General features: G+C 45.0%; 1 protein-coding gene across 2 annotated transcripts in view; it reads left to right on the forward strand.

Moving 5' to 3' along the window:
* The window catches only part of prkg1 (protein kinase cGMP-dependent 1), a 467630-nt gene that overhangs the window by 76822 nt on the left and 376138 nt on the right, over positions 1-14670 (forward strand). For both annotated transcript variants that reach the window (XM_004915798.4, XM_002935428.5), the window contains exon 2: positions 12566-12732. In XM_004915798.4, coding sequence (XP_004915855.1) covers positions 12566-12732 — 167 coding nt within the window. The remainder of the gene's footprint in view (positions 1-12565; positions 12733-14670) is intronic.

A 14670-nucleotide genomic window follows, 5' to 3' on the forward strand; every position in this document is an offset into this window, starting at 1 on the left:
ACCACAGATTCAGATGGAGCCAATCCACTTCAGGACATGGCAGTTTATCTAGAGGGGAATATTATGAATGCAGGCCGGGCTGAGCAAGGTCTGGAGCCTTTTGCAGCAATACCATTTTCCAAGGATTTTTCTCTGCTGATACATTTTGCTGAATGCTCCCTCTAGTGGCAGAATGCAGAATCAGTTCCAAGGCTATACACTAGGGCTTGGGACACCAATATTTCAATGAATGAAGGCAAATCTAAATAGTATAAATTGTTTCAGTTATTTCCTAGATGTTTTGGCTCCCAAACAGTTAATCTGTAAAAAAGAGAATTAAAGAAACCCCCTCTTTGATTTGTTAAAGACTTTGTCCAATGGGATAACAGGAACACTCATTCTTATGATTTCCTTGTTTGTCTATGAGCAGCAGGGTAACATTGATTCCGCTACTGCACGCGTTGGGGGGTCTTTAAAAGTTCTAAAGTATTGGGGGGCAGAGCTGGATGTGCTTGGAAGACGCGCTGGGCACCAAGGAGAGTTTGCAGTTATTCTACCCCAAAAGTGTTTTATCTTATTTTGAATAGAAACAGATTTCAGTGATGAATGTATTCCCTGCTGGAGGGGGGCACGCGGCTAAGGAAATGTACCCCTCCGGCTGAATAAAGGTTTCAATGGAAGGTGCCATCTGTCACTTTGTATCATAACAAGGCGCTGCTTATTGTACATTTCATGGAAAAATCCTGTAGAACTGAAGAAAGTTAGGGGCCCAGTTCCGTTTGGGGCCCAGATAGACCTATACCTAGAGATGCCATACTACTTGGTTGCTAGACACTTGCTCTAGCAACCAATTAGTATGGCAGCCAGTTTGTTCATTCCCATCTCCTGCACGTCTGTAAATGGGGGAAAAGCCCAGGAGTCACATGTCTATGCAAATCCTCCTTTGATTCTCACATTATAATGGGCAGCGGGTATCGTTTCCTCGGGCAAGGTGATTGGCGGCGATTAACAGAAAGGGCCACAGTGGGAGCTCTGCGCAGCCCCCGGCGTCCAGTCACTCATAGCGTGAAAGGGGACATACCAAAGGCTTTTTATAGGTGAAAAGCACAGGGCATGAATTAGATACCCCCCCCTGCTGTAAAATATTAACCCCTAATATGTTATAATAGGAACTAATTTTGCCTAGCAGCAGCCATAGCAACCAGTATGATGTTGGTGACCAATAACTTCTACCTGCTAGATATTATACAAAAATGGGTTATTCTAGGCTCCATGGAGCCCCACCCAGATATATCCAGCCAGCACCCTGTTTTTCCCAAACCCACCTACTTTCTGCTAAACCCTGCACTATTTCTCCATAGGTTCTTGTTAGTTCTGCAGTCAGGGCCATCATCAGTAGCCCGCCGGTCACCTGGGCCAGTTGGGCAGTGGGCCTTGCCAACAACTAAAATGGAGCTGCAATGAAAAAAAATGGGCATTTGCCCACTCAATTTGGCTTATCAATGCCCAATTCTGGTAAAATTAGTCCCATGATCAACCCAAACCTTAACGCTCCCCTTAGGCCCTTATAACCTAGGTGGGTAAGACTGGCTAGTTTCCTTATAACCCAGGTGGGTAAGACTGGCTAGTTTCCTTATAACCCAGGTGGGTAAGACTGGCTAGTTTCCTTATAACCCAGGTGGGTAAGACTGGCTAGTTTCCTTATAACCCAGGTGGGTAAGACTGGCTAGTTTCCTTATAACCCAGGTGGGTAAGACTGGCTAGTTTCCTTATAAGCCAGGTGGGTAAGACTGGCTAGTTTCCATATAACCCAGGTGGGTAAGACTGGCTAGTTTCCTTATAACCCAGGTGGGTAAGACTGGCTAGTTTCCTTATAACCCAGGTGGGTAAGACTGGCTAGTTTCCTTATAAGCCAGGTGGGTAAGACTGGCTAGTTTCCATATAACCCACGTGGGTAAGACTGGCTAGTTTCCTTATAACCCAGGTGGGTAAGACTGGCTAGTTTCCTTATAAGCCAGGTGGGTAAGACTGGCTAGTTTCCATATAACCCAGGTGGGTAAGACTGGCTAGTTTCCTTATAAGCCAGGTGGGTAAGACTGGCTAGTTTCCTTATAACCCAGGTGGGTAAGACTGGCTAGTTTCCTTATAACCCAGGTGGGTAAGACTGGCTAGTTTCCTTATAACCCAGGTGGGTAAGACTGGCTAGTTTCCTTATAACCCAGGTGGGTAAGACTGGCTAGTTTCCTTATAACCCAGGTGGGTAAGACTGGCTAGTTTCCTTATAACCCTGGTGGGTAAGACTGGCTAGTTTCCTTATAAGCCAGGTGGGTAAGACTGGCTAGTTTCCATATAACCCAGGTGGGTAAGACTGGCTAGTTTCCTTATAACCCAGGTGGGTAAGACTGGCTAGTTTCCTTATAACCCAGGTGGGTAAGACTGGCTAGTTTCCTTATAACCCAGGTGGGTAAGACTGGCTAGTTTCCTTATAACCCAGGTGGGTAAGACTGGCTAGTTTCCTTATAACCCAGGTGGGTAAGACTGGCTAGTTTCCATATAACCCAGGTGGGTAAGACTGGCTAGTTTCCTTATAACCCAGGTGGGTAAGACTGGCTAGTTTCCTTATAACCCAGGTGGGTAAGACTGGCTAGAGTAGTATGGGGCCCTATTATTTCTCATGGTGACCCTGACTATAGTGCCAGGACTAGTTATACCAGCCTTCTTACTGAATGTTACATAGAACCCCAAACGGTACCAGAATAATCCACGTTTTGCTTCCTTTTGCGTCTGCTCCTCGCCCCCATCTCCTCGTTAATCAGGATTTTCTTCCACTCATTCCGGTCTGCAATTAGTTGTGCCTCCAGCGGGACAGGCGGATTATGTCCTTTAACAAGAATCCAGTCTTATCCTTAAATGGCTCTTTTGCTACTTCTTGGTGCCCCTGCTAATTACTGTTCCATCAAATATTAAATAATCAATCGCTTTCTAATCGGGATTTACATTGCTCTAACCCATAGCCCATTGGGACTTACCTGCCTGCTGTGTGCTTAGAACATTCCTTCACTTATTCACATTGAAGTGGGAGCTGCCATATAGCAGTAGTAGGCTGCCTCTATATGTTTATATGTATGGATATCATCATGAATTAAATACAGTGTTGTAATCATCATTGTGCTCTGTGTGTAGCCAACGTTAAGCCTTTGAGTGCCAACGGCTGCCCCACTGCTTGTTGCCACTTTGGTATAGCAGCGATCAAAAGAGCCATCAGGCAGGTAGGTACAGTTATAGGACCCATTATCCAGAATGCTCAGGACCTGGGGTTTTCCAGATAAGGGATCTTTCTGTAAAGGGTAATTATATCTTAGTTGGGATCAAGTACAGGTACTGTTTTATTATTACAGAGAAAAGGGAATCATTTAACCATTAAATAAACCCAATAGGGCTGTTCTGCCCCCAATAAGGGGTAATTATATCTTAGTTGGGATCAAGTACAGGTACTGTTTTATTATTACAGAGAAAAGGGAATCATTTAACCATTAAATAAACCCAATAGGGCTGTTCTGCCCCAATAAGGGGTAATTATATCTTAGTTGGGATCAAGTACAGGTACTGTTTTATTATTACAGAGAAAAGGGAATCATTTAACCATTAAATAAACCCAATAGGGCTGTTCTGCCCCCAATAAGGGGTAATTATATCTTAGTTGGGATCAAGTACAAGTACTGTTTTATTATTACAGAGAAAAGGGAATCATTTAACCATTAAATAAACCCAATAGGGCTGTTCTGCCCCCAATAAGGGGTAATTATATCTTAGTTGGGATCAAGTACAGGTACTGTTTTATTATTACAGACAAAAAGGAAATCATTTTTAAAAATGTGAATTATTTGATTAAAATGCAGTCTATGGGAGATGGCCTTTCCTTAATTCGGAAATTTCTGGATAATTGGTTTCCGGATAAGGGGTCCGATATCTGTACTATGGTAGCTTTGAGCCAGTGCCATAGATTCTGTTATACACTACATGGTTAATAGTAACTGGGACGAGCAGGGCTGCCATCATATAGGGGACTGGGGGGATCGTGTCCGGGACCCTATAGCAGATGGGGGCAGATGCAACGATCCAGTTTAAAGAACAAAAAAAGGTTGGGCAGACATGTTTAGTTGCTGGAAAGATTGATTGAACTGGTGCCCAATTCTACTTAGCCTTAGCTGAGAGGCAGTAGGGCGGTGGGGAGGCAAAATTAGTTGCAGAAAATAATGAAAAATAGCCACAGCTCCCCATGCCCAAAACGATCTTCCGGGCAAGCAGTGGGCTACTAACCCAAACTCAGACCAACCTGTGACTAACATTTCAATGTCCCAGTGGCCTAGACCAACCTGTGCCAAAGCAGACACACGTCCCCCCTGGGTAAGTGCTTATATGATAAAGTCACACTGTGCATGCTAATTAATCGCATTGTCTGCGTCTGGCACATCCCTCGCCGTGCCCTTGGACGAGAGCTTTGGAATCAAGAATCATTAACGCAAATGCAATTAAGACAGGAATATGGAGGCAGCGGCGTGCAACCAAATGGCATCGGAAAGTTCAAGAACACAGGGATGTTTTTGCATGACATTTAAGGGCTCATTTACTAACAGTGCAGCTGATTGGTTGCTATGCAGATTGGCACCTATGTTCTAAAATCAGCATCTTAAAGACTTAATACATGGGAGAGAAAAAAGGTGAGAAAACGCGGTTTACGTTAAATATAGCGCTACAACATGTGGTTCAGCCGCAGCGAGCGAGGGAGAAATGCCATGTAATTGTACATATCCGCATTATATTCACCACTTATTCTTATTAAACATTGGTCCCATTGATTGGAAGGCGTCGGCGCTGTAACCGCAGCCCCCCCCCTGAGACAAAGCAGCCCCAGGCGATGTTCCGGGAACGCAATCTATTCATGTAAATGCGACTGCAGCTATTGGAATTTAGGTCAAATCGATGCGCATTAAGCCATGTAATAATATGTTGCACCATAAAAAAAGTGACATTTGTTTTGAAATGTTAACAACAAACGGGGAGCATAATGAAATCAGGACGCGTAATCGGATTACGCAGCGTGGCCCGGCTGGGAGAGCCGCCAATCAGGTTGCTGTGCAGAGCGGGCAAGGCCTCGGGTTCCCAGAATGTGGGAGTCATTGCTGATTGGAGGAATCTGTGCCCAGGCCGGTCCCTCTGCCATCGGCATGGATCTGTCTTGGTAATGCCAGTAGCCCTGACAGTAACTCCGTGTTGTCACATCATTAGCCCCCTTCTGTTTCATTGTTTGCACAAGATTTAAAGGGGAACTTCACCCAAACACAGCGTAAGCTTTTTGAAAACAAGCAACTTTGCAATGTGCATTATTTCAAAGAAATATGCAGCTGGCTGACTACTTTGAAACTCAGATAAAATGTGACAGTAGTCGACTGTGATATTACTGGAATGTCTAGGGTTAATGCAATGCTCAGAATCAGTTTTCTGCAGTGATCTTACTGGCATATCTGGGGTTAATGCAATGCTCGGAATCAGTTTTCTGAAGTGATCTAACTGACATATCTGGGGTTAATGCAATGCTCAGAATCAGTTTTCTGTAGTGATCTTACCGGCATATCTGGGGTTAATCCAATACTCGGAATTAGTTTTCTGTAGTGATTTTACTGGTGTATCTGGGGTTAATGCAATGCTCAGAATCAGTTTTCTGAAGTGATCTTACTGGTATACCTAGGTTTAATCCAATGCTTGGAATCAGTTTTCTGCAGTGATCTTACTGGTATATCTAGGTTTAATACAATGCTTGGAATCAGTTTTCTGCAGTGATCTTACTGGCATATCTGGGGTTAATGCCAGTCCCAGTTATAACAAATTCATTACAATTCTGATGCTGTAAAATATTACTGGCATATCTGGGGTTAATGCAAAGCTCAGAATCAGTTTTCTGCAGTGATCTTACAGGCATATCTGGGATTAATGCAATGCTCAGAATCAGTTTTCTGCAGTGATCTTAGTGGCGTATCTGGGGTTAATGCAGTGCCTGAAATTAGTTTTCTGCAGTGATTTTACTGGTGTATCTGGGTTTAATCCAATGCTCGGAATCAGGTTTCTGCAATAACTTTACTGACATATCTGGGGTTAATGCAATACCTGAAATCAGTTTTCTGCAGTGATCTTACTGGTGTATCTGGGGTTAATGCAGTGCTCGGAATCGGTTTTCTGCAGTGAGCTTACTGGCATATCTGGGGTTAATGCAATACCTGAAATCAGTTTTCTGCAGTGATCTTACTGGTGTATCTGGGGTTAATGCAGTGCTCGGAATCAGTTTTCTACAGTGATCTTACTGGCATATCTGGGGTTAATGCAATACCTGAAATCAGTGTTCTGCAGTGATCTTACTGGCATATCTGGGGTTAATGCAATGCTCAGAATCAGTTTTCTGAAGTGATCTTACTGGCATATCTGGGGTTAATGCAGTGCTCAGAATCAGTTTTCTGCAGTGATCTTACTGGCATATCTGGGGTTAATGCCGGTCCCAATTATAACAAAGTCATTAAAATTCTGATGCTGTTAAGTATAGAGTGAGTTTCTCATCCGTGTAAATGGGCCCTAAGCACCACTTTAATAAAACAAACCCCACAGAACCCATTTTTTATTCATTGTATTTAAACATTCATATACATTGATCTCCAGCAATTTGGAAAATACACACAGACTGAGGAACGATGGGTTGGGAAGGAAGGATCCTTGTGGCCCCAGATTCCTCCTGAACAGAGAGCTCCAAACATGGCCTGGTCCATTCACTTGGGGGGGTCAGGAATAGGGCCAAATGTGGCCAAGTTAACAGCTTTTAGCTATAACTTGTATATCCCTTATAGAGCGACTATATCATCTCCTATATATGCTATAAACAAACTACAATGAGGGCTGTTCCTGCTGAACTGAGCTATGTAACAGAAATACCTCTGCAGTGATTCTATTGGGTCATCCATAGTCTGTCCAAATTGAATATAGCATCTGGTAATGCTTCTTGGGCAATGAGTGTTTCACTGGCAGATTAAGAAGTGCAACTACATCTCTCATCACTCCACTCTATGGGGCCAGGGGACACCAGATGGCTAAAGTGCCCAATATTCACCCCTTCAGCCAGAGGCCTAATTGGTTAACTATCCCTAAACTTGCCCAGTGTATGGCCACCCCTACCTAGGGATGTCACATGTCCAGTTTACCTGTTTTTTGGAAGGGCTGTCCGGGTGAAAACTGTCAGTGTGAGTGACACACTGATCAGCCAATTACTGAGCACCTTTTCATAGCCCCATCCCTGACTTTGCCAACCAGTCCATGGATAGTCACCCGCCCTACCCCCTGAAGTCACTGGCCTTTTCCCTGAAGTCACTGGCCCACCGCCTGAAGTCACTGGCCCACCCCTGAAGTCACTGGCCCACCCCTGACATCACTGGCCCACCCCTGACATCACTAGCCAGCCCCTGACATCACTAGCCAGCCCTCTGCCTGGACAGGTGGCAACCCTGCCCTTACCCTTAGCTACTCATGTAAGCTGGCTATACATTGGCTGATCTTCTCTGCCAGCTGCTACAGCTGACCTTGTACTAGGCCAGAACAATTGCCTCTTTGGGGCAATTGTTAGGGGATACAAGTAGTAAGAAAGTAGATATTGCCCTATGTGCCCAGCACAGGGGCCCTTTGTAGGTACCTCTGGGGCCCAGATATTGCCTGTGAGTAAAACCGCTGCTTCCCTGGTAACAATTCCGACTCTCTCCACCGGCGCCTCCTCCTGGATCAATGTCATTTCCCGGGTCTCGGTGGGAGCGAGTCGGACTCTATAACGTTTAATTAATATTGACTCCATTCAAATATTTTCCACATAAGAAATTCTTTTCGGCTCAGGGGGGGGCTCTGTCGGCCAATGATATCCCGGCGCTCTAATTGCTCTATAATTAACATGACCTCTTATCCGTCACCCTAGACACCTATTCCATTTCTCTGGTTCTGAGGGGCCGCCGCCTTCTACCGGCTCTGTGAGTAATGGGGGTCAATGGTGTTGCTTAATGGCAAAAAAGTACATGGATTTTGTTCTTTTTACCCCAGTGATTTACTTAATCATTGTTTATTTAACATTCTTTACAGGGTTCATTTTAATCTTAGATATCAGCTTTGGGTTTGTCTGGACCCTCCTCCCCCATTCTGCTGTAGCCATGTCCCTTCACATTGTGGTTCCCCCCTCAATCACCCCTCAGCACCCCTTCCAGCGAAGGCAGCAGTATGAAGGAGTCTGTGCCAGTATGTGGGCATTCTATCGCCTGGGTGTTGGCATATGATCAGTTTCTTTCTATAAAGAAAGGTGCTTACACTCACATTGCTCTATACGAGACATTGTATAGACAGAGCAGTATCCTGTGCCCATGCCATACAGTCGCTGTGCTTATCCGCCCATTGCCTCCCTGCTTTCTCCTTGGCCGGGGAGTGGGAAGGTGAATGTACAATCCATCCGAGCGCTAATGCCTCAGCTAAAGTGTCTAGACGTCGGTGCCATTACTGCTCAGTGAGGGAAATGATCCCTGCAATAAATGCCAGGCTATAGGGCACTGTGTGCCATTCTCTTGGATGTCACAGCGCTGATTGCTTGTTGTGTCACTGCCATCTGCCTCCTAATATCTGCACTGTCATTCCCATACTGCCCTACTGCCCATTTATCTGCCCTGGCACTGTCTGTGTGTCTGTCCCACCTACCCCACTTACCTACATTATGCACCGGGGTATCTATCTATCTATCTATCTATCTATCTATCTATCTATCTATATCTATCTATCTATCTATCTATCTATCTATATCTATCTATATCTATCTATCTATCTATCTATCTATCTATCTATCTATCTATCTATATCTATCTATATCTATCTATCTATCTATCTATCTATCTATCTATCTATATCTATATCTATCTATCTATCTATCTATCTATCTATCTATCTATCTATCTATCTATCTCTATCTATCTATCTATCTATCTATCTATCTATCTATCTATCTATCTATCTATCATCTATCTATCTGTCTGTCTGTCTGTCTGTCTGTCTGTCTGTCTATCTATCTGGTGGCTGAGTTCCTCCCAGTGCAAGTGTACCTGTTGGGTTAGTAACCCTATGGTGACCAGAGGCAATTCCCACGTACAGAGAGAGAGAGAGGGTAGGGGTTAGTACCAAGAGCAGAGAGAGGCTGATGCAGCCAGTGAATAAGGGAAGGGCAGTACTTACGGGGGGCTTTACAGTATATTTAGCATAAGGAATAAAAGCCCAACGTGCTGTTCTTGTTTCCCATGTAATTCCATGTCACATTGGGTTTACGGTGCTGGTATGAGTGGAGCAGCAGGTAGGTAACGGAGCTGAGCAGCTCAACAGTAATTCCCATAGCCCTCATGCCCAGCCCAATGCCCATAACCCCCATGCCCAGCCCCCATACCCAGCCCAATGCCCATAGCCCCCATGCCCAGCCCAATGCCCAGCCCTGTGCCCCTGAGGCAGTAACTCACACAAATACAGAATAACACTGACATGTTGTAAGAATCACTGTACATTCCACTTATCCCCCAGTCCCAGCTGCTGGGCCCTGTCTCGGCCAATCATTTCGGCACTCCTTGGGGGCAGCAGGCAAGCAGTTCTTTTGCCTGTAAGGTCACATTTGATTGGAGGAGCACTTGGCATGTGGAGGCAACTGTTACAGTCACGTGTGTGATGTTATATTACATGCGGTACTCCTCATGGGGAAGTCACATACATGCACCTCCGGTGTCAGGCTTCATCATTCACATGCAATAGAAAGATTATGGCTAAAAAGCTAGCTACACTAATGATAGATAGATAGATAGATAGATAGATAGATAGATACTGTAGATGATGGCTGGATGGATAGATAGAAAAATAGATAGATGGATGGATAGGCAGATATATAGATAGATAGATTGATGAATTGATGAATGGATGGATGGATAGATAGACAGATAATGGATAGACTGATAGATTCAACTAAAGAGTGTATCAGCACTTTATTAATCATGAAATGAGTGACATAACGTGGTTTTATTAGAAGCTTATGGGCCCCACAGTAAAATCATTTTAGCCCCCCCAAACTTTAATAAGGACACATTTCTTTCAAAAATAGTTAAATGAAAAAACAGCAACTTGCCTTTGTGTTCACTCTCTTCCACAGTGATTGCTCCTTGACTTACTATACACACCAGTAGTCAACAAATTGTGCCAGTGGCCCCTTTGGGGTAAGCATAGAGTTGGGGGGAAGATCTGCCATCACCTAAAAACATCTGACCTTCACCCCCAGAGACTGTGTGACTGATAGAGGTATAACTGATGAAGGGTTCTGCGGGGGGGGGGGGGGGCTCTGTATCAGTTGTTAGAGCCGGAGCTGTTTGATTTATTCTGGTGTGAATGAGCCGCGTTACCAGCCGCTACGGAAGGAAATTGTTAGCAATCTGGTTGTGAGCGGCCCCATCTATCTTTAGGCAAACATAAAACCCATCTTGTTTATACGGCGCTCTCGCTCTGCCTTGTAAATGTGCCATTGAGAAGTCCCCTGATAGAATGTTTGCCAGTCACATGGCCCATATTCATGAAATAGCTGAGCCATTACACATGATGAGTGGGCGAGGAGGGCACCGGCGGGATGCCGTGCCAATGACGGAACGTTGCGCACAATGTGGGGAATAAAAGACTTCTGATATTAATGTTATACACCGTTTAAGCGTGGGGGCTGCAGGGTGGGGGTTATAGGTCGGCAAACTGAGCAGATAAAGATGCATAGCTGATTGTTTGCAACACTCAATAGGCCACTTGTATTCTGCCCCAAGGCAGGAACATTTTAGGGCTCATTTACAAAAGGACTGTGGCCCTAAGATTGCACATAAATAGGATTAGTGTTGCCCTACACCATAAGGAAGGGACGTTTGTGATTGGCAGGGTGATAGAAACTGGAGCCAGCTGCCCTGGGTTTTTGCACTTTGCACCCTGACTTGGGATGGGTACCTGTGGGTGCAGGTCTGTGGGTTACGGAATAGAATGCACGTTCCCCATGAATGCAGATCTAACTGTGTTTGGCAGAGGCCCCCCTGCCCACCTGTTACATTTACCCTGTAGTTAGTGGGTGCCAGAGGGCTCATAGTGTCCTTATTGCACCAGAGTTTCCCTGGGGTGCAAGGTGCAGAGCACATCAGAACCCCAGACACAAGTGCCTGGTAAAATGAGTATTAAGGGCCAAGTAACACTGAAGCCCAAAGCTGGAACCCTGTCTAGTCACTTTGAGTTCCTGGAACCCCCCTTCGGCCTGCACAGCCCTCCAACCCAACTCACCCCCCCCCCCGGCACTCATTCTACATGCCAAATCCCTGCCGTAAGGCAACCAGTCACTCACACTGCCAGCCACCACTTGCTTGATACCCCTCTAAATTTGCCCCTCCTGAAGTAGCAGACCATGCCCATGACCCTTCTGACTGACCCTAGATCCCTATAGACTGCTGTTTCTTAACCTGGATCCTCATATGTTGCACAACTACAACACCCACTCTGTGCTGTAGAACCACCCTTGAGGGTGTTGGGAGTTAATTGAGAGCTGACTTGCTGTGATGTTGCCTCAAATCGAGGGATGAGAAGGTTCTGATGCCGTTTGTGCAACATTGATGATCAGAGGCAGCGAGATGTCTAAACCCCCCATTCAGCCCTTTCAAGCGGCACAGGCCTGTCCTGTTCATCTGTGCTGCATTTCATCAGGAAGAAGGAGACTGGAGGCTGCTTTGTAGCATTTCCAGAGAGGCAGATTACAGAGAAGCAGCAGTGCAGCCTCTTATCTGTGTTCAACTCAATTGAGAGTTTCAAGTCTCCAATCAGGTCCTCCTGTCTAAGGGTGAGGGCGCCTCTTAATAGGAGCAACCACTTGACGATGATTCCCTTTGACCTTCAATGGCGGCCAGTTTTGAGCTCAACCTAGCAATGACGATGATTGCGTATTGAGAATCAGTGCCATAAAGCAAGACTGGACTGACATTCTTTTGCCAGATAGAAAGTAAAGGAAACACATGAGCACCAGGAAATACATTCCCCCTTGCCAGCACAAACAGTACTGTTTTGTTTCCAAAATATTAGACAAAATGTTGGAAAGTCGTTGGGTTTTTCAGATGGATTGGGGGGTATGTGAATGATCTTACTTAACTAGATTTGTTTTATTAATGACCTTAACGAGGCTCATTATCTCTGATTAACATGAAACCTGCCAGTTATTAGACCACACCCAATACCAGAATTTGTATTTGAACCAACTATTGTCCCTGTTGAGCTGCTGGTGGTGGTTCCACCTTGTTTCTTCACCTTGGGCCCCCAGGTGTTGCTGGACTACGGTTCCCAGAATCCTTGAGACTATTGGGAGCTGTAGTCCAGCAACATCTGGGGGCCCAAGGTGACGAAATGTGGCACTAAATATGCACCAACTCTAATACCGCTATTGGCTGATGTGGGAGGAGTAAATAACATGTGTTTCTTGCTACAGGTCCAAGGAATTAATTAAAGAAGCGATTCTCGACAATGACTTCATGAAGAACCTGGAAATCTCCCAGATCCAAGAGATTGTGGATTGTATGTACCCCGTAGAATATGGCAAGGACAGCTGCATCATCAAGGAAGGGGACGTGGGCTCGCTGGTGTATGTCATGGAAGGTACGGCGTGCCAGCTTGATTTACTCTGCTTACATTGTTATATATAGAGAGGTTTCATTCAATGGCACCTCAGGGGTGGGTGCAGGGGGGCATAAGCCAATAAGATGACTAGAACACTCTGATGTTACTATTCATGGGCGGAGCAGGGCGTCACTCACTAAGGATGTAGGTATGAGTAGAACACTCTGATGTCACTATTCATGGGCGGAGCAGGGAGTCACTAACTATGGATATAGGTATGAGTAGAACACTCTGATGTCACTATTCATGGGTGGAGTAGGAAGTCACTCACTAAGGATGTAGGTATGACTAGAACTGATGTCACTATTCATGGGTGGAGCAGGAAGTCACTCACTAAGGATGTAGGTATGAGTAGAACACTCTGATGTTACTATTCATGGGCGGAGCAGGGAGTCACTCACTATGGATGTAGGTATGAGTAGAACACTCTGATGTGACTATTCATGGGTGGAATAGGAAGTCACTAACTATGGATGTAGGTATGAGTAGAACACTCTGATGTTACTATTCATGGGCGGAGCAGGGAGTCACTCACTATGGATGTAGGTATGAGTAGAACACTCTGATGTCACTATTCATAGGATGTAGACTAGGACACACTCTCAGGGATCAGACTCTGAAGAAATGGAAGAGTTGTCCCAGGGTTGGATGGGTTCACCCTATGAACCTTAGACCCTGGTGGGGGGGGAGGGGGTGGTCCCTCCCCTTTGGTAACACATTTACAACAACCTCTTCCCCTCCAGTGATGTCACCATGTCAACCCATCCTTTTTGTGACATTATTACATCAGGTTGGGTTGGGCAAGCAGTGGGTAGGATCAGGAAATGTTATGACCCACCCATCTCTGTTTAAAAGGGGAGGGGCAGATTATACAGTGGGCAGAACTAGAACACTCAGCTGGTCCCAACAGGAAGTCTTCAAATTAGACTGCCAAACTGCCAGATTAACCCCTGCTTGGCTAAAATGTTTTACTCCCAGATTACTGTATCTTTCATCCTTGTAGGCACTCAGATATTCTTAAGATATATTTACCCTTCTACTGAATGCAAATTCATAGCGAATCGCAATGTATCTCACTCGTATCTCACACGGGTCCCACAAATCTATCCAATCGTGTGTTTCGTTATCTAAGTGTTTTAAACATAATGTGCATTTTTTTTTTTTGTTTTTTTTTTGTGCGATGGCCAAACCTGAATGAGAAATATAATTATGGCAATCTGTTCCCTCGGATATTAATAGCTGCAAGCAGACAGTTGGTTGGAATGTTATGCAAGAGATATTTAAAGCCACAGTGGCTGTTAGGTGGGAACCATTGTTTGGGGGCCACGAGAACCGATTTCCATCTTCATGTGGAACAGGGAGGGTTTAATAAAATATAAAATAATGACTAATATTGGAATTCTCAATAAAAATAATAGGAGCAGGAACAGACCCCTGCTATAACGCCTCCCTGGTGGGAGCTGCCATAATGCTTGAGTCATTTTTAATAACCAATGACCAATGAACCATCTCTTTATAGTACTACATTGGTTTTGTCTGTGGGGAATCTCTCAACGGAGGTAAAAAAATTAAAAAAAGTCCACTTCTGCCATGTATAAATGAAAATATGTAGCATAGGAATGCTCTGGGCGCTGAATGAGCCATTCCAGCATGATTTCATGATTTAGATACTGTGAAAATAAACATTACTTATCAACAGGGTTCATTAACAGCAGCAGAACTCCATAGAAGGCAATGAACCCTCTCTCACGCCTTCTGCCCCCCAGCCTTCTCCCCTCAGCTACGGAGTCGCATACGTTGTGTATCCTCACCCTTGCATTATGGGCGCCATGTTTGTGCCCATGGGGGAACAGTCCAAGATAAACAGTCTTTATTTTGATTGGAGAGCTTTGGGCTCGGCGTGGGTACTGATAGAGA

This window comes from Xenopus tropicalis, chromosome 7, assembly GCF_000004195.4.
Source record: "Xenopus tropicalis strain Nigerian chromosome 7, UCB_Xtro_10.0, whole genome shotgun sequence".
NCBI classification, from domain to species: Eukaryota; Metazoa; Chordata; class Amphibia; order Anura; family Pipidae; genus Xenopus; species Xenopus tropicalis.